The 19554-nt window shown below is 47.2% G+C and overlaps 2 protein-coding genes across 4 annotated transcripts in view; both read left to right on the forward strand.

The window, feature by feature from the left end:
- Window positions 1-1822, forward strand: part of LOC129864026 (smoothelin-like) — a gene marked incomplete in the record, with an annotated part of 16562 nt that extends 14740 nt beyond the window's left edge. The window contains 2 exon segments of the mRNA XM_055936569.1: window positions 1-30; window positions 295-1822. Coding sequence (XP_055792544.1) covers window positions 1-30; window positions 295-442 — 178 coding nt within the window.
- A 2899-nt stretch (window positions 1823-4721) lies between these two features.
- Window positions 4722-17321, forward strand: LOC129864027 (phosphatidylinositol 4,5-bisphosphate 5-phosphatase A-like). 3 transcript variants are annotated; one of them, XM_055936571.1, is made up of 13 exons: window positions 4722-5467; window positions 7181-7794; window positions 8293-8400; window positions 8583-8691; window positions 8970-9086; window positions 9562-9737; window positions 10197-10308; window positions 10620-10729; window positions 10849-11059; window positions 11265-11402; window positions 15706-15771; window positions 15915-16019; window positions 16133-17321. In XM_055936571.1, exons 2-13 carry the CDS (start codon window positions 7196-7198, stop codon window positions 16601-16603), a joined length of 2322 nt encoding a protein of 773 aa, XP_055792546.1. In that variant the 5' UTR covers window positions 4722-5467; window positions 7181-7195; the 3' UTR covers window positions 16604-17321. The 3 variants fall into 3 exon arrangements, with proteins under 3 accessions (XP_055792546.1, XP_055792547.1, XP_055792545.1); XM_055936572.1 differs by having other exon boundaries at window positions 4723-5467; window positions 7591-7794; XM_055936570.1 differs by lacking the exon at window positions 4722-5467 and having other exon boundaries at window positions 5474-7794.
- The last annotated feature ends 2233 nt before the right edge of the window (window positions 17322-19554 follow it).

The following is a 19554-nucleotide window of genomic DNA, read 5'->3' on the forward strand; positions in this document are numbered from 1 at the left end:
CAACTTTGAGCTGGCCTTCAGCACTGCAGAGTGAGTTCCCTATGTATCTATTCTAAACAAACATTGAAACACAAACACTCAGCCACAGAAAACCTACTCTGACAAAATGCACTTTTTAGATGCACAGGAAGGCCCCAAGGGCTGTGCAGTGATCGATTGAACTTGACAAAAATACCTTCTCTGAGAAAAAAAATAACCTGTATTGTCCACTAGCTCAACTGCCAGTAGATCCTGCCTGGGGACAATGATTGTGATTGCTCAGGCCTGTGTCTCTCTCCTCTCTTTTGGCTGTAGAAGGCTGGCAGATTGCCCCCCTCTGCTGGACGTTGAAGACTTGCTGCGGATGCATGAGCCTGACTGGAAGTGTGTGTACACATACATTCAGGAGTTCTACCGATGCCTGGTGGAGAAAGGCCTAGTTAAAACCAAAAAGAAACTCTAGAGACGGATGTTTCACAATATGGGGATGGGGAGGGCATATAAGAGTTTGTAGTTTGCTGCAGTGCCTTTTAAGCACATAGTTGGGATTTTTATTAACTGTGTGTATCTTTGTATTGGTTTGTGTGTATTAGCTGACACTTTCTGTTTATGTGTTGAGAGGACAGCTGGCACTTAAGATCAGTACATTCCACTGAGATTACACATCTGCTATAATCTCAGTCAGAGCCATGGAGAATCTGGGAATGGCTTTTTATGGTGCTGCAGTGCTGTGCCCTGACTACAATGGCTTTTTGTGGGTAGGCTATGTATGGGTTAAAGATACATGAGGTCAAATGTAATGTGAATGATGTGGTTTGATTTGTGAACCTTTATTTTGTTCTGATCACATTATAGAGTACTACTACATTTCTATTATGGGGAACCCTCACCATTTTCAGCCTGAAAGAGGATTGTTGCCAAATCAGTACTGTATTTGGTCACTATTTAAAAATGGAAAATATCCCTGAAGTCTACTCTATTAAAGTTCAGACCCAAAGGCATCTTGGTCCAGGGCAAATAAAAGGCAGTGTGTAACGGCTTTCTTCCTGGGATGAAGGAGAGGACCAAAATGCAGCGCAGTTAGTGTTCAACATGTTTAATATAACGAACTGTGAACACTTACAACAATACAAAACAAACGTGAAAACCGAGACAGTCCTATCTGGTGCAGAACACAAACACAGAGACAGGAAACAACCACCCACAATCCCAACACAAAACAAGCCACCTGTATATGATTCTCAATCAGGGACAACGATTGACAGCTGCCTCTGATTGAGAACCATATTAGGCTGGACACAGAAACAGACGAACTAGACACACAACATAGAATTCCCACCCAGCTCACGTCCTGACCAACACTAAACAAGCAAAACACATAAGAACTCTGGTCAGGACGTTACAGTACCCCCCTCCTGAGGTGCGGACTCCGAACGCACCCCTAAAACTCAAGAAGAGGGTCTGGGTGGGCATCTGTCCGCGGTGACTGGCGGGCAGCTCCTGACTGGCTGGCGGCTCTGGCAGCTCCTGACTGGCTGGCGGCTCTGGCAGCTCCTGACTGGCTGGCGGCTCTGGCAGCTCCTGACTGGCTGGCGGCTCTGGCAGCTCCTGACTGGCTGGCGGCTCTGGCAGCTCCTGACTGGCTGGCGGCTCTAAGCAGCTCCTGACTGACGGACGGCTCTAAGCAGCTCCTGACTGACGGACGGCTCTAAGCAGCTCCTGACTGACGGACGGCTCTAATGGCTTGGGACAGACGGGCGGCTCTGAAGGCTCGTGGCAGACGGATGGCTCAGACGACGCTGGGCAGACGGATGGCTCAGACGGCGCTGGGCAGACGGATGGCTCAGACGGCGCTGGGCAGACGGATGGCTCAGACGGCGCTGGGCAGACGGATGGCTCAGACGGCGCTGGGCAGACGGATGGCTCAGACGGCGCTGGGCAGACGGATGGCTCAGACGGCGCTGGGCAGACGGATGGCTCAGACGGCGCTGGGCAGACGGATGGCTCAGATGGTGCTGGGCAGGCAGGCAGCTCAGACGGTGCTGGGCAGATGAGCAGTACAGGCAGCTCAGACGGCGCTGGGCAGACGAGCAGTGCAGGCGGCGTTGGGCAGGCAGGCAGTACAGACGGTGCTGGGCAGACGAGCAGTGCAGGCGGCGTTGGGCAGACGGCCGACTCTGACCTGCTGAGGCACACAGTAGGCCTGGTGCGTGGTGCCGGAACTGGTGGTACCGGACTGGAGACACGTACCTCAGGGCGAGTGCGGGGAGCAGGAACAGGGCACACTGGACTCTCAAAGCGCACTATAGGCCTGGTGCGTGGTACCGGCACTGGTGGTACCGGGCTGAGGGCACGCACCTCAGGGCGAGTGCGGGGAGAAGGAACAGTGCGTACAGGGCTCTGGAGACGCACAGGAGGCTTGATGCGTGGTGCCGGAACTGGAGGTACTGGGCTGGAGACACGCACCACAGGGAGAGTGCGTGGAGGAGGAACAGGGCTCTGGAGACACACTGGAAACCTGGTGCGTGGTGTAAGCACTGGTGGTACTGGACAGACCGGACCGTGAAGGCGCACTGGAGGTCTTGAGAGCAGGGCTGGCACCATCCGCCCTGGCTGGATCTTCACCCTAGCCCGGCAGATGTGGGGAGCTGAGATGTTGCGCACCGGGCTAAGCACACGCACCGGGGACACCGTGCGCGCCACCGCATAACACGGTGCCTGCCCGGTACGACGCCCTCTCTCTCCACTGGAAGCACGGCTGGGAGAGCTGTAGCGCCGAGCTGGCAGAGGACGTGCAGGGCTAGGGAGGCGCACAGGAGGCCTGGTGCGTGAGGCTGGCACAGTCTTAACCAGACGGCTAGCACGCACCTCAGGACGAGTATGGAGAGCTGTTCCCGGTGACATCAACTCCCCGACACGTTCAGTCGAGCGGATGTCGTGCCTCATGCACCAAACCAGCACCTCCCTCATAACTCTCTCCTCCAATTTCCCCATTAAAACTCCTTCACTGTCTCTGCGTCGCTCACCTCCAATTCCGCCCTGACCGGCTCCTTACGGTAAGCAGGGGGAGTTGGCTCAGGTCTGACTCCTGACTCTGCCACACTCCCCGTGTGTCCCCCCCCCCCCAAGAGATTTTTGGGGCTGCCTCTCGGGCCTCCAGCCGCTCTGCCGTGCTAGCGCCTCATAATAGCGCCTCTCCGCCTTCGCTGCCTCCAGCTCTTCTTTGGGGCGGCGATATTCCCCTGGCTCTGCCCAGGGTCCTTTGCCGTCTAGGTCGTCCTCCCATGTCCATTTCTCCAAATAGTGCAGCCTCTCCTGCTGCTGCTGCTTGGTCCGGGTTAGGTGGGTGGTTCTGTAACGGCTTTCTTCCTGGGATGAAGGAGAGGACCAAAATGCAGCGCAGTTAGTGTTCAACATGTTTAATATAACGAACTGTGAACACTTACAACAATACAAAACAACAAACGTGAAAACCGAGACAGTCCTATCTTGTGCAGAACACAAACACAGAGACAGGAAACAACCACCCACAATCCCCAACACAAAACAAGCCACCTATATATGATTCTCAATCAGGGACAACGATTGACAGCTGCCTCTAATTGAGAACCATATTAGGCTGGACACAGAAACAGACGAACTAGACACACAACATAGAATTCCCACCCAGCTCACGTCCTGACCAACACTAAACAAGCAAAACACATAAGAACTCTGGTCAGGACGTTACACAGTGACTGGCTCACAGTAACACTGACTTATTATAGGCTAAGCTTCTCAGGACCACCATGTGCTCAGGGACAGACTATAATCATACTATATAAACACAGAGTTGCCATACCCTGTCCTGCATTTTTATTTTCCTCTTGAATGGTTTGGATGTTTTTCCCTCCATTATTGATAGTGCACTATGTTAGTCATATAGCCTACATTATGTAGCCTAAATACATACAGTTTGGAAGTGATTCTTCAAAATTGTGGCACTCTACTCTAGCTCACCAGACTGTGTAGGCTAATGTATATCAGTGAATAACAGTTAAATAAACAAACCAAGCCTACTAATCCAATAGAGTGCGCTGTATGTGTGTCAATTTGGACTGATATATACACAATAAACACACAATAAAATAACATAACATAACTCGCACCTCTGACACGGTGGGGTGTCTTCTTCTTGCCCACGTGCATGATTGACAGATGGTCACATCATCAATCAATCAATCAAATGCTTGTATAAAGCCCTTTTTACATCAGCTGTTGTCACAAAGTGCTATACAGAAACCCAGCCTAAAACCCCAAATAGCAAGAAATGCAGATGTAGAAGTGTTGTGGCTAGGAAAACTCCCTAGAAAGGCGGGAACCTAGGAAGAAACCTAGAGAGGAACCAGGCTCCGATGGGTGGCCAGTCTTCTTCTGGCTGTGCCAGAGGAGATTATAACAGTACATGGCCAATATGTTCAAACGTTCATAGATAATAATAATAATAATCACAGTGGTTGTAGAGGGTGCAACAGGTCAGCACCTTATGAGTAAACGTCAGTTGGCTTTTCATAGCCAAGCATTCAGACTTTTAGACAGCAGGTGCAGGCATCTTTCGCTACATTTTACGCTTTCAACGGACAATCATAGTTCACATAACGGTTAAAACAATAATTTCACAAGTAAGATAACTCTGACAGCAGAGATAACATAATTTAAATGCGCTCAACCATAGTGGTCACGCGGGGCCCCAACTCCGGGCGCTCTTGCGCAGTGTCCTGTAGGATAACAACTAGGCTACACGGCTGTGCACGTTAAGATAGCCTACCAGCCTGACATTTTCATTCTGCGCAGTTCATTTATAGAAACCTAGTCACAACGCCTGCTGAATTTGGAGGTTGTGATTTCTTGGGTGCATTTATTACGGTCTCACTCTGACTCTATTCTCAATCAGATATTATCAGGGCGCTGTGTGAGTAATGTGGGTTCCTCTCTAGGAAAACAGTTGCACCGGTCAGGCAGCAGGTAAGCAGAATCGAGGCGCAGGCAGCTGTCCCGTTAACTGGGCAGTCTGCATCACGCGTACAGATGCTCTTCTGGTAGCCTATTTATTGAAATGAGCTAAACACACATCTCAAGGATATGTTTACTGGAAATAAGACACTAGGTTACTGTTTTTTCACGTTTTATGACACTAAACTCGCGTACCGGGACCGGCGCCAGGTTCATTACCTTTGACAGCTCGCGCAAGCGTCACTGACTGCTGTCATTACCACTGTATGCACTTGTCTCTCCACGGTATCTATTTGTCATTCCCCCAGGCGTAGTATATATTTCAGACGCGTCGAAGAAAACCGTATACCGTAAAGTCCTGTCTTTTTGAGGATTGAAAGAAAGCGTAGATGTTTCTGTCCATATCCTGGACCGATTCAATTGGATAAGTCTATTTGACCATGCCCTGCCTTGCGCCAGTTTGAGACGGATTCCTTGTTCACCTTTCAGATAAAAGGTAATGTATTTGTCGGAGTGTGCGCAACCGTACAGCAGGCATCTGCCTATAGGCTATGTGATTATTATTGTATGTTGATTGATGATCATACATTCTTGTTATTTTTTTTTATGATGTCAGTGTGCCCCAGCAGAGAGATGCATGGCTGAGGAGAGCTGTATTAAGTAGATCTGTTATAAACTTTGATGTGTGACAGATGGGTAGAATAGAATCTCCAGGCCATTACACTATTAATCCACCTATTTGACTCCACCTCTGCTGAAATAGCCATTATCAACAACATTTGTGGTGGCTTTTCACTTTACAATATATTGATGTATTGACACACCTTCAATGACCACAACCACAATCTATTATGTTTAGGCTACCCTTGCACAAGCAAGCAACATGTGCCCTTCAATTTTCAGAGCCACTCTGAATGTCATAAATAAATTAAGGGGGTCATGGCCAGCTCTAGCATTATGGGGGCCCTAAGTGAGATTTGGTTGTGACTGTCAGTGACTGACAAGAGTAAAACTGCGGATGCACAACCAAATTTCGAACTTGCACCTTGTGTATTCTACTATTCTAACTCTCAACAGTAAATTGAGACCACAACTGAGCCCCCCCCCCCCAAAAAAAGAACAAATTATAATAATATTAATTGTTTTTGGGGGGGGGTTTCGGGGGCTCTCTAGCGGCTGGGGGCCCTAAGCAACTGGAGCCGGCCCTGAGGAGGGTATTTTTTTATTTCTGTAGGTCAGAGAACAAACAATGTGGTTGGTAAGTGAGCTGTCACACCTGCCACTGGCCTATAGGCTACTTCTCATAGAGAGGGGGACTATGTAGACCACTATGCGGCTCGTGTGTTGACATTTGTGTTGTGCGCTGTGTCCCTCTATATCTGCTGCTGCCGTGGGTTAGTGTTGCATCTCTAAACACACACTCTCGCTGCCACAGAAAGTGTGTGTGTTAGAGTGTATTAGAGAGAGACCTAGCTAGTTCTACCTGAGGCAGAGGAGCATGAAATATTGGTTTCATGCACAGAAAGTCAATCTTCCCCCCTCCATCTCCAAAACATACAGTAGTTGAAAGGGAAGACACAAGGAGGGAATGGGGTAGAAAGGGGGTTGGAGGACTGAAATATGTTGCTAAGCAACAGGGAAGTAGACCACGATGGGGGTAGAAAGTTGGTACCCACCAGCTTGCCTGTGGTTCAGTATGGTGATGATGTCAGCAGTGGTGTCTGAGGACTAGGGGGCAGGAGGTGGACAGGTACTCAATGTGAGCCAGCTCCCCCCACCCGCTTCTGGCTCCATGCCAATCCCCCCCTCCTGTCGGGCCACAGGGCTCTGTGATAGATGGAGAGATGGTCTGTGACCAGAGGGAGGACAAGGGAGGGGGTTGTGAAGGACAAACAAACACAGGTCACTCATCTTCTCATTCTACATTGGTATCAGTTACACACCAGAGGAGTCTGGTGGGAGGAGCTATAGGAGGACAGGCTCATTGTAATGGCTGGAATGGAATCAATGGAACAGAGTTAAACACGTTGTTTCCATGTGTTGGATGTGTTTGGTACCATTCCATTGATTCCTTTTCAGCCATTACAATGAACCTGTCCTCCCATAGCTCGTCTCACCAGCCTCCTCTATTACACACCCAGCCCAGCAGACTGCACATTCCTCTCTCTATCTCACAATCGCTCTCCCATCCCTTCACCGTGATGTATAGTTACTAACCAGGTTGATGGATCAAATGCAGCATAAACAAAGCAGCACAGATCCAGCCAGACACTCTGGACAACCTGGGAGGAAAACCTTTCCAGGACCTGCTCTACCCCGGCGACCAACAGCTCAGGACACCTCTATCCCCAGTCCCACAGGGGGGTCTGGGAAACTCCCAGGACTGGCCTCAGGTGTACGTCAGATGCCAGACCAGGTGAGGCTGGAGCATGTACAACCTGGGTCCAGTCCTGCAGTTCCAGTCTATTTCAGCCGTCCCAGACCTACTGCACTAAATTCCTCCAGAGATTCAGAGGCTGATATGAAGGATAAGGCCTCTATTCCAAACCGCATTCCTGGACCACACAGCTCCATCTCCCTGTCCCAGTCCCCTACAGAGTCTTCCCTGTTGTCCCGCAGCCCTCAGAGTCCTCACAGCACTCAGCCTTACACCGGCCAGCCTTACCTCATCCCCCAGCCTAACCTGCCTCAGCCCTGCCTCACCCCACCATCCAGCCTCAGCCCCAAACCAGGCTCCAGTCCACAGTCCCAGAGGACCAGCTCCCCTCTGGGCGCTATGGAGAATCAGCCACAGACTGAAGGAGAAACGGATCACGGTTTCAGGTGAGACAGATCACGACTGATGATGCCAAGTACTATTTTAGTAGCATGCCACTGTATGACATTTGTTCTAAAGTTTCTACTCCCTAACTAAATATAGTAACATGTTGTCACCATGGAGATAGTTTTCTCTTTCCCTCCTTGGCAGACCAGCTAGGCAGAACCCAGCCTCAGTGATAGAAGCCATTTGCAGCATGATGGGTTGATTTGAGCCAGAGTGTGTCACATGAATCAAATGTCATACATCTCAGTAAGAGCTGTCTGAAGTGGACAGAATGGATGCAGGCTGTACATTTCCTTGACAGAGGTCCCAGAACCCCCACTGGTCACTGTTCAGTATGGGTTCAACACTTAACATTGAGCTATACATTATTACATAATAATTACATTGTGACTACACAGTTATGATTGCAAATCACTGTAACGGGAAAGTAATGTATGTGTTTGCATAACTACTGATAATGTAGGATGTGCATGCTCACCTGTGTTGTCCTCTAATAGGGTGCACATTGTCACATGGAATGTGGGCTCTGCTGTTCCCCCTGATGACGTCGCATCTCTGTTTGGGCCACATGCTGGCGATGGGAGCACAGACATGTTTATCATTGGGTGAGCTTCTGCTCCAATCACAACGGTGCCAGGGAGACAGCCTTGAATGTCTCCTCCATCATATCTCTATCACTGTTGTGATCTCTCCTCTACTACCTCATCTACCCATCCAAACATTTTCTCATTGCTCTTCTGCTCCCACTGAGTTACGAGTTGTTCTTCCTCTCTTCCTCCCCACTCAGGCTTCAGGAAATGAACTCTATGATCAACAAGCGGCTGAAGGACGCTCTCTTCCACGACCAGTGGAGTGAGCTCTGCATGGACACACTCAGTCGCTTTGGATATGTGCTGGTCAGTAAGGAGTTAGCTCGCTATGATGTGCCAGTCACTGTCTCAATCTCTATAGGGACAGTTACTCACGACAGTCGTGACAGACAGAGTATAATGTCAAACATCTTATCTAATGGTTTATCTTCTTAATGTACGATTATTTCTTCTTTCTCCTCTCTCTTTATCTCTCTATCTAACTCTTTATCTCTCTCTTGCTCTGTCTCTTTATCTCTCTTCATCTCTCTCTCTTTCTCTATCTCTCTCTACCCTTCTCTTCACATCCTCCTTAATCACTATAGGTGGCGTCCCAGCGTATGCAGGGGGTGCTGTTGCTGGTGTTCTCTAAATTCTGCCATCTTCCATTCCTGAGGGGGGTGCAGACAGAGAAAACACGCACAGGCCTCGGGGGCTACTGGGTGAGTGTCACCCATAGCAACCCCTGCTCTAAAATAGGAGCTTGTCAGTAAATGCACAGTCCAGAAACCCTTGTACACAAATAGTTTTTAGATTGCATTAAAATATGTTAATATGCCAGGGAGAGAGAGAATGAGTGTGTGTGTGTGTGTGTGTGTGTGTGTGTGTGTGTGTGTGTGTGTGTGTGTGTGTGTGTGTGTGCGTGCGTGCGTGCGTGCGTGCGTGCGTGCGTGCGTGACCTTCCTGTGCATGTTGATGTCAGCATGACTACTGGCTGCTGGTGCAGTCTCCTTTTCTTTGAGGTCAGTGCAGCAGGACTGTCAGGCTGTCTGGTTCTCTGACACCATGCCATCTGTCCTTTCATGCTTATCACAGTGGATGTTTGATTACAGAGACCTGGAGAGCATCTATGTTTAATCCATCAATGTGTGTGACATTTTCACACTCTCTCTCTATCGCTCTCTTCCCCGCCCCCAGGGTAATAAAGGGGGTGTAAGTGCGAGGATGACGATGTTCGGCCACCCGGTGTGTTTCCTGAACTGTCACCTGCCGGCTCACATGCGGAACCTGGAGCAGCGCATGGAGGACTTTGAGAGCATCCTGCAGCAACAGCAGTTTGAGGGCGCGACCGCCTCGGGTGTGCTGGACCATGAGTGGGTTATTGGATGGGGGAGGGCTGATGTAAACAGTATGTGTAGGGCAAGGAGTTTTTCCCACCTGTCCACCGGGCGGCAGGTAGCCTAGTGGTTAGATCCTTGGACCAGTAACCTGAAAGTTTGCTAGTTTGAATCCCTGAACCGACTAAGTAAAACAAAACTGTCGCTCTGTCCTTGAGAAAGGCACTTAACCATAATTTCTCCCGGGTTGCTGTCAATAATGGCTGATACCATGCCGTGATTCCACTCTGAGGTAGTTGGGATATACAAAAAACACAATTCCATTTCACTACACATGTACATGTGTGAAACATAACAAATATAAGAACCCCCTATTTGACCTTTGGGAGTTTTTCCTTGGTCATATGGTCACAAAATACTCCTAATTATGTGGTCTGATGATCAGTCGTTGGCTCATGGAGTGGTCGATGAAATGGTTATTTGTTCTTCTCCCAGCGTGGTGTTCTGGTTTGGGGATCTTAACTTCCGCATCGAGGACTATGACATTCATGTGGTGAAGAGTGCCATTGACAGCAATAAGCTCCCTTTGCTGTGGGAGCGAGACCAGGTGAGAAAGCTGTAGAATCTACTTATTTGACATTAAAAAAAGTCCAAATGGAATTTTCTGGAAGTCATGATTATCTTTGGAAACAAAGACTGTTGATTCATTACCAACAGAGGGAGCTATAGCACCACAAAAATGAACCTACGCCCAATAATATTTATTCACTCAGTGACTACATCAAGTCAAACCAGCTACTTTGATGATTCATTGGTATATATATATTTTCTCTCTCTCTCTCTCGCTCTCTCTCCCTTTCTCTCTCTCTCTATTTCCATCTATCTCTCTTCTCTCTCTCTCTCTCATTTGTTTTGCAGCTTAACATAGCCAAAAACAGTGAGTCCATCTTAGATGGCTTCTTGGAAGGCCCTCTCAAATTTCCCCCCACATATAAGTTTGACGTGGGGACACACACATACGACACCAGGTATGTGATTCTGTGTAGAGAAATACACGGTTTGTGATTGAGATGATGCTCCCTCCTCCATTAACTGATTCACTGACCTATATTTCCCACTATTATCTCTCTCTCTGTACCTCTCACAGCAGTAAGAAGCGAAAGCCAGCATGGACAGACCGTATCTTGTGGCGTCTGCGTTGTACGGGCTCCCCTGTTCCTACCCACAATGCCGCTCTGCAGCGTGGCCTAACCTCGTGGCTGGGTGGGGCAACCAAGGTGGTGCAACACTCCTACCGCAGTCACATGGGCTACACCTGCAGCGACCACAAACCGGTCTCTGCTGTCTTCTCATTACATGTAAGTCTAACCTCCCTGTGACCCCTGAACTCTCACCCCAGCAGTCACACTGTTTGATGTTTATCCAAATATGGTGAAAAACCTTCACAGTTTCTGTCACATTATAACACTAGTATGACCTCACATCATTAGAATCAGCCTCTGAAATTATCTTTCTTTCCATCTTTCTCTGTGTCTGTTTTCACTATCATACTTTCTCCTCCAGTTCCCATTCAAAGTGGACCTTCCTCTTGTAACGTTAGAGTATGAGAAGGAGTGGAATAAAGTTTCTGACGCTACAGTCAGATTCACTGTGAGGTCCAGCTTCCAGCGCAGCTCATGGGACTGGGTTGCAATATACAAGGTAACTGTGACTTCAACTTTGAACCAGTGAGAGTTCATATTTGCTCTCACACATAGCTACAGTACAGTGCCTTCAGAAAGTATTCACACCCCGCTACTTTAAAAAAATGTTTTGGTGTTATAGCCTGAATGTTTTGGTTATAAAATGTAGATTTTTTTATCACTGGCTTCCACAATATACCCCATAATGCCAAAATGGAATTGTATTTTTACAAATTTTTACAAATTAATTTAAAAAATGAAAAGCTGAAATGTCTTGAGTCAGTAAGGGAAAGAGAAAGGGGGATACCTGTCACGAACGTCGTTAGGGAAATGACCGGACCAAGGTTCAGCGTGGTGAGGGTACATTTTTCTTTATTAAGAATGTCGCCAACAAAACAAGAAACCAAAAACGAACGTGAAGCTTACTAGGGCTATACAGGCCACTAACAAAGACAACTACCCACAACTAAGGTGGCATAACAGGCTGCCTAAGTATGATTCCCAATCAGAGACAACGATAGACAGCTGCCTCTGATTGGGAACCACACTCGGCCAAACACACAGAAATACAAACATAGAATTCCCACCCCACATCACATCCTGACCTAACCAAATAGAGAAATAAAACGTCTCTCTCAGGTCAGGGCGTGACATTACCCCCCCCCCCCCCAAAGGTGCGGACTCCCGGCCGCAAACCTGAACCTATAAGGGGAGGTTCCGGGTGGGCATCTACTTCAGTGGCGGCTCCAGTGCGGGACGCAGACCCCGCTCCTCCTCTGGCTCACCCCACTTTGGTGGAGCCTCTGGTGCGGGGACCCTCGTCGCCGACCCCGGACTGGGGACCCTCGTCGCCGACCCCGGACTGGGGACCCTCGCCGCAGGCCCCGGACTGGGGACCCTCGCCGCAGGCCCCGGACTGGGGACCCTCGTCGCAGGTCCCGGACTGGGGACCCTCACCGTAGGCCCCGGACTGGGGACCCTCGTTGCAGGTCCCGGACGGAGGACCCTCATTGCAGGCCCCGGACGGAGGACCATCGTTGCAGGCCCTGGACAGGGGACCCTCGTTGCAGGCCCTGGACAGGGGACCCTCATCGCTGGAGGCTCCGGACTGGGGATCGTCGCTGGAGGCCCCGGACTGGGGACCCTCGCTGCAGGCCCCGGACTGGGGACCCTCGTTGCAGGCCCCGGACTGGGGACCCTCGCTGCAGGCCCTGGACTGGGTACCCTCGCTGCAGGCCCCACACTGGGGACCCTCGTTGTAGGCCCCACACTGGGGACCCTCGTTGTAGGCCCCGGACTGGGGACCTTCGCTGCAGGCCCCGGACTGGGGACCCTCGTTGCAGGTTCCGGACTGTGGCCCGTCGTTGGAGGTTCCGGATTGTGGCCCGTCGTTGGAGGTTCCGGACTGTGGCCCGTCGTTGGAGGTTCCGGACTGTGAAACGTCACCGGAAGCTCTGGACTGGGAACTGTCGCCGGAAGCTCTGGTCTGGGAACTGTCGCCGGAAGCTCTGGACTGTGGAGACGCACTGGAGGCTTGATGCGTGGGACCGGTACTGGTGGCACTGGGCTGATGACCCGCACCTCAGAACGAGTGCGGAGAGGAGGCACAGGACGTACTTGACTGTGGAGGCGTACTGGAGGTCTGATGCGCAGAGCTGGCACCACTCGTCCTGACTGGATACACGGTAAGCACGGGGAGTTGACTCAGGTCTCCAACCTGACTCAGCCAATCTCCTCGTGTGCTCCCCCCAAAAACAATTTGGGGGCTGCCTCTCGTGCCTGCTCCGCTGTGCCAACTCCTCGTACTGTCGCCGCTCTGCATTCGCCGCCTCTATCTCCTCCCTTGGACGCCGATACTCTACAGCCTTTGCCCAGGGTCCCTTGCCTTCCAAGATCTCCTTCCATGTCCATTCCTCCAGAAAACGCTGCTCCTCCCGGCCACGCCGCTTGGTCCGTTTGTGGTGGGTAGTTCTGTCACGAACGTCGTCAGGGAAATGACCGGACCAAGGTGCAGCGTGGTGAGTGTACATTTTTCTTTATTAAGAATGTCGCCAACAAAACAAGAAACACCAAAAACGAACGTGAAGCTTACTAGGGCTATACAGGCCACTAACAAAGACAACTACCCACAACTAAGGTGGCATAACAGGCTGCCTAAGTACGATTCCCAATCAGAGACAACGATAAACAGCTGCCTCTGATTGGGAACTGCACTCGGCCAAACACACAGAAATACAAAACATAGAATGCCCACCCCACATCACACCCTGACCAAACCAAATAGAGAAATAAAACGTCTCTCTAAGGTCAGGGCGTGACAATACCTAGTCAGTTGTACAACTGAATGTCTTCAACACACCTCAACACACGTTGTCTTCAACGCACCTCTCTGAATCAGAGAGGTGCGGGGGGGCTGCCTTAATCGATATTCACGTCTTCGGCACCCAAGGAACAGTGGGTTAACTACTTTGCTCAGGGGCAGAATTACATATTTTTACCTTGTCAGCTCTGGGATTTTATCCGGCATCCTTTTGGTTACGTGGCAAATAAATATTCAACACCTTTGTTATGGTAAGCCTAAATGAGTTTAGGAGTAAAAAGGTGCTGAACAAGTCACATAATAAGTTGCATGGACTCACATGAGTACTCTGTGTGCAATAATAACGATAACATATATTTTTTTATCTACCTCATCTCTGTACCCTACACTTACAATCTCTGTACCCCGCACATACAATTATCTGTAAGGTCCCTTAGTCAAACAGTGAATTTCGAACACAGATTCAACCACAAAGACCATGGAGATTTTCCAATGCCTCGTAAAGAAGGGCAACTATTGGTAGTTGAGTAAAAAAAGGTAAAAAGCAGACATTGAATATCCCTTTGAGCATGGTGAAGTTATTAATTATACTTTGGATGGTTTATCTGTCACGCCCTGGCCTTAGTATTCTTGGTTTTCTTTATTATTTTAGTTAGGTCAGGGTGTGACATGGGGAATGTTTTTGTTTTGTTGGTTTTGGGTGTTGTTTATGGAAAAGGGGTTGTGTATAGTATATGGGTTTGTGTGGAGTACATGTTTCTAGTATTGTCTATGTATGTTTAGTTGTCTAGGAGAGTCTATGGTTACCTGAATGAGTTCCCAATTAGAGACAGCTGATTTCGGTTGTCTCTGATTGAGAGCCTTATTTAGGGTAGCCATAGGCTCTCATTGGTTGTGGGTAATTGTCTATGTAGAACGTTTGTAGCCTGTATGTATGTGCACAACGTTTGTAGCTTCACGGTCGTTTTGTTATTTTGTTAAAGTGTTTCGTGTTTATTGTATGTCATCTTTTAAAATAAAAGAAGATGGCTTATTTTCCAACTGCTGCATTTTGGTCCGTCAATCCGCCACACGATCGTGACATTATCAATACACCCAGTCACTACAAAGAGGCAGGCGTCCTTCCTAACTCAGTTGTCGGAGAGGAAGGAAACCGCTCAGGGATTTCCCCATGAGGCCAATGGTGACTTTAAAACAATTACAGCGTTTAATGGCTGGGAGAGGAGAAAACTGAGGATGGATCAACAACATTGTAGTTACTCCACAATACTAACATAATTGACATGGTTAAAAGAAGGAAGCCTGTACAGAATAAAAATATTTGAAAACATACATCCATTTGGCAAAGCAATTAACTTTTTGTCCTGAATGCAAAGTGTTATGTTTGGGGCAAATCCAATACAACACATTACTGAGTACCACTCTCCATATTTTCAAGCATAGTGGTAACTGTATCATGTTATTGGTATGCTTGTAATAGTTAAGGACTGGGGAGTTTTTCACAATAAAAAAGAAACGTAATGGAGCTAATCACAGGTGAAAACCTTGTTCAGTCTGTCCTCCACCAGACACTGGGAGATGAATTCACCTTTCAGCAGGACAATAACCTAAAAAAGGCCAAATCTACACTGGAGTTGCTTACCAAGAAGACTGTGAATGTTCCTGAGTGGCTGAGTTACAGTTTTGACTTAAATCTACTTGAAAATCTAAGACCTGAAAACCGTTGTCAAGCAATGATCAACAACCAATTTGACAGAACTTGAAACATTTTGAAAAGAATAATGGCGAAATGTTGCACAATCCAGATGTGGAAAGCTCTTAAAGACTCCCAGCTGTAATCGCTGTCAAAGGTGCTTCTACAAAGTATTGACCCAGGGGTGTGAATACTTATGGAAATTAGATATTTGTGTATTTCAGTTTCAATACATTTCTAACATTTCTAAAAACATGTTTCCACTTTGTCAATATGGGGTTAATTGATATCTGTGGTTTTTCTTCACAGGTTGGGTTCAAACATCACAAGGACTATGTAGCATATGTGTGGGCCAAGGCAGATCATGGGTCACAGGTATGATACAAAGCCTGACAAACATGCTCTCACAACCAACCTCAGAGATCCATTAAGATAATAACATTACACACACACACACTTGCTATCTTTCCATTTAATCTAATTTGTTCTTCTCTTTCTTTTTCCTTTTCTCTCCTCAGGTGACATTTACAGAGGAGGATTTACCCAGGGATGCAGGGGAATACATTTTGGGTTTCTACAGCAACAACATGAATACCATTATCGGAGTGACATTGCCCTTTCAGGTCAGGACCCTTCCTGCGTTTTTTCTTCCTGTGTTGTTCAATGAACAGAGAATAAAGCAATTGCTTCCCACCCTTTCCTCTACTCTCTTCAACAACCCTCCCATCTCCCATAGATCCATGTTCCTGTGCGCAGCCCGACAGCCCCACCAGTATGCCGCTCAGACAGTTCTGACGTCAGCTCGGAGGATGACAGCACACTGGTCCTGCTGGCCCCTGCTAGCTCCCGCAGCCCAAGCCCTGGAAAAGGCAAACACCACCATCGTCACCGCCGCAGCCGCAGTCCTGCTCACTCCAACACCCCCATGCCCTCCCTGCAGGGCCTCAGCTTGCACCCTCGTCCCCTAGAGGGGCTACCAAGCAGCCGCTCACCCTGCTCTGCAGCCAAGAAGGAGCGCCTGGTCTCCCCCCAGGACACCCTATCGTCGCCCATCAGCCCACTCACGCCCCGCAGCCCTGTGTCCCCCGGGGGTGGGGTCTCAGCCCCAGAGGCTCTGATCGCTGCCATCCTGGGGGAACACAGGCCAACTCAGGTCACCTCCACAGGGGGCAGGTCACCAGGCAAGACTGGAGAGACAAGTTTATGAGAAGCCCAAGCAACAATCTCTGTGGGGTCATGAATGTGCACAGACATTAAGATAAGACTGTTGAAATGAGGCCAGTAAAGACTATATGATGATAGAATCTAGGGCTGATATGGTCCATTATTCTGATGCTGATCTGACCCCACACTGTCACTGCGCTCATAAAAGCAGTGCATTGTATGACTTGTAGTTTGCAACATTCCACATGGTAGTGAACCAGTTGTCTCTGTTTCTTAATCTACTTATCAGTGACTTCATCCCATACATACACTGTGTGTACTTTGGAGTCAGGAGCTAGTCCAAATCGATAACAGTCTAAGTCTTACCCCAAGAAGTGCTTTTACAGACTCATATCAATACTCTATGTACACAATAAATGTAAAGCCAAAGCAAGAGTAAATCTGCAATGTACAGTACTGCTGTTGTTATGGTAAGTTTAAAGGATGTGTATATGCCCTACCCATATGGGCTGGATCACTTGGTGTGGTATGATATCCATCTTTCCATGCCCCTAAGCGCCAACTGATATTAAACCACTCCAACTGGTTTGTTTCTGAATCTCCCCATCTTGTGTATATGTGTGTAGAATTGTACATGTTTGAGAGAAAAAAACATTCCTGTCTTATTTTCAGAGTGATAACTATTCTAATGATTTGGTGGTTTGTTTTGGTTGTGGACATATTGGTTGTGTGAGGAAAATAAAATTATAATCCTGAGAAAATACTTTTGGTTTTTGATATCATGCACAGAACATTCAATGGGACAGCTTGTAATTATAACATGCAGAGTCCACATAGGCTAATGGCCAATCCTCAAACAGGGCTTTCGTTTTTTGAGATATCCCTACCCAAGGTAGAACAAAACTTAGCCATGTTTTTTCACATCTCTTGTCCCCCATTTATGAAATGGATGGGTGTGTAAAAATATTTTACTGCAAAACCAGTTCAATTGATAGAAAATATGACACACACCCTAAACTCCAAAAGTGCAGAATAATGCCGGGTAAAATAAGCTCTTATTCAGTTCTGTATGGTCCTGCCTGAAAAAAATACATGAAGTGCCTTCATAAAGTATTCATACCTCTTGGCTTATTCCACATTTTGTTGTGTTACAGCCTAAACTCAAAACGGATTAATTGAAACTAAAAACAGATTTTTAGAATTTCTTTCAAGTACAAAAAATAAAGATATACAGAAATATCACACCATTGGCAGCGATTACAGCTTAGAGTATTTCTGGGTAAGACTCTAAGAGCTTTGCACACCTGGATTGTACAATATTTGCACATTATTATCTTTTACAATTCTTCAAGTCTTGCCGTAGATTTTACAGACGATTTAAGTCAAAACTCTAACTAGGCCACTCAGGAACATCCAATGTCATCTTGGTTGGCAACTCCAGTGTGCATTTGGCCTTGTGTTTCAGGTAATTGTCCTGCTAAAAGCTGAATTTGTGTGTTGTGAAGCAGACTAAACCAGGTTTTTGTCTAGGATTTTGCTTGTGCTTAGCTTTATTCTGTTTCTGCATTATCCTAAAAAACTCCCTAGTCCTTGCCGATGACAAGCACACCCATAACATGACGCAGTCACCACCATGCTTGAAAATATGAAGAGTGGTACTCAGTGATGTGTTGTGTTGTTTTTTCCCCAAACATAACGCTTTGTATTCAGGACATCGAGTTCCTTTCTTTGCCAAATTTTGACTTTAGTGCCATGTTGAAACAGAATGATTGTTTCTTTTCACTCTGTCATTTAGGTTAGTATTAGAATGTTGGCGTAACTAGAATGTTGTTGATCCATCCTCAGTTTTCTCCTATCACAGCCAATTAACTCTGTAACTGTTTTAAAGTCACCATTGACTTCATGGTGAAATCCCTGAGCGGTTTCCTTCCTCTCCTGCAACTGAGTTAGGAAGGACGCCTGCATCTTTGTAGTGACTGGGTGTATTGATAAACCACCCAAAGTGTAATTAATAACACCATGCTCAAAGGGGTATTCAATGCCTACTTTTTACATTTAGGTGCCCTTCTTTGCGAGGCATTGGAAAACCTCCCTGGTCTTTGTGGTTGAATCTGTGTTTGAAATTCACTGCTTGACTGAGGGACCTTACACATAATTGTATGTGTGGGGTACAGAGAGGAGGTCGTGATTTAAAAATAATGTTAAACACTTTTATTGCACACAGAATGAGTCCATTTAATTTATTATGTGACTTGTTAAGCAAATGTGTACTCCTACACTTATTTAGACTTGCCATAACAAAGGGGTTGAATACTTATTGACTCAAGACATTTCAGCTTTTCATTTTTTATTAACTTGTAAGAATTTCTAAAAACTTAATTACACTTTGACATTATGGAGTACTGTTTGTAGGCCAGTGACAAAACATCTCAATTTAATCCATTTTAAATTTAGGCTGTAACACAACAAAATGTGGAAGAAGTCAACAGGTGTGAATACTTTCTGAAGGCACTGTACAGTTTACATGTTTCTTTTTTTATGTTATGGCTATTGTAATCTGCTCTGAAGAAAACACCCCTTGAACTCAAAAAATGCTGAATAATTCCTGGCTGGAAGTAGGATGGGCCACATAAGCTCATGTAACTCAATATTGAAGCTCTGATGTTGCTAGACTTTGAAATACAAGTAGTCAGTTGTCTGCACTACATACACAAACAAACATCGTCAGGATATCTTAATGCATCTTGGAATTACAGTCCTGTAGACACAGAGATACAATAGGCAGAAATATCAACTATGAATATTTATGATGAATGTAAGCTTTACTTTTTGGTAGCTGATTAATAGACAACTTTCCAAGTCAAATGTGCTCTCATTCAGTGCTGTATGATCCTGTCTGACAAAAATACATACAGTTACATATGTTTTTTGATGTTGTGGCTATTGTAATCTAATCGGCTCTAAGACAAACAAGTTGGGTCAGACACAAAAAAG

The sequence above is a fragment of the Salvelinus fontinalis genome, chromosome 10 (genome assembly GCF_029448725.1).
Source record: "Salvelinus fontinalis isolate EN_2023a chromosome 10, ASM2944872v1, whole genome shotgun sequence".
NCBI classification, from domain to species: domain Eukaryota; kingdom Metazoa; phylum Chordata; class Actinopteri; order Salmoniformes; family Salmonidae; genus Salvelinus; species Salvelinus fontinalis.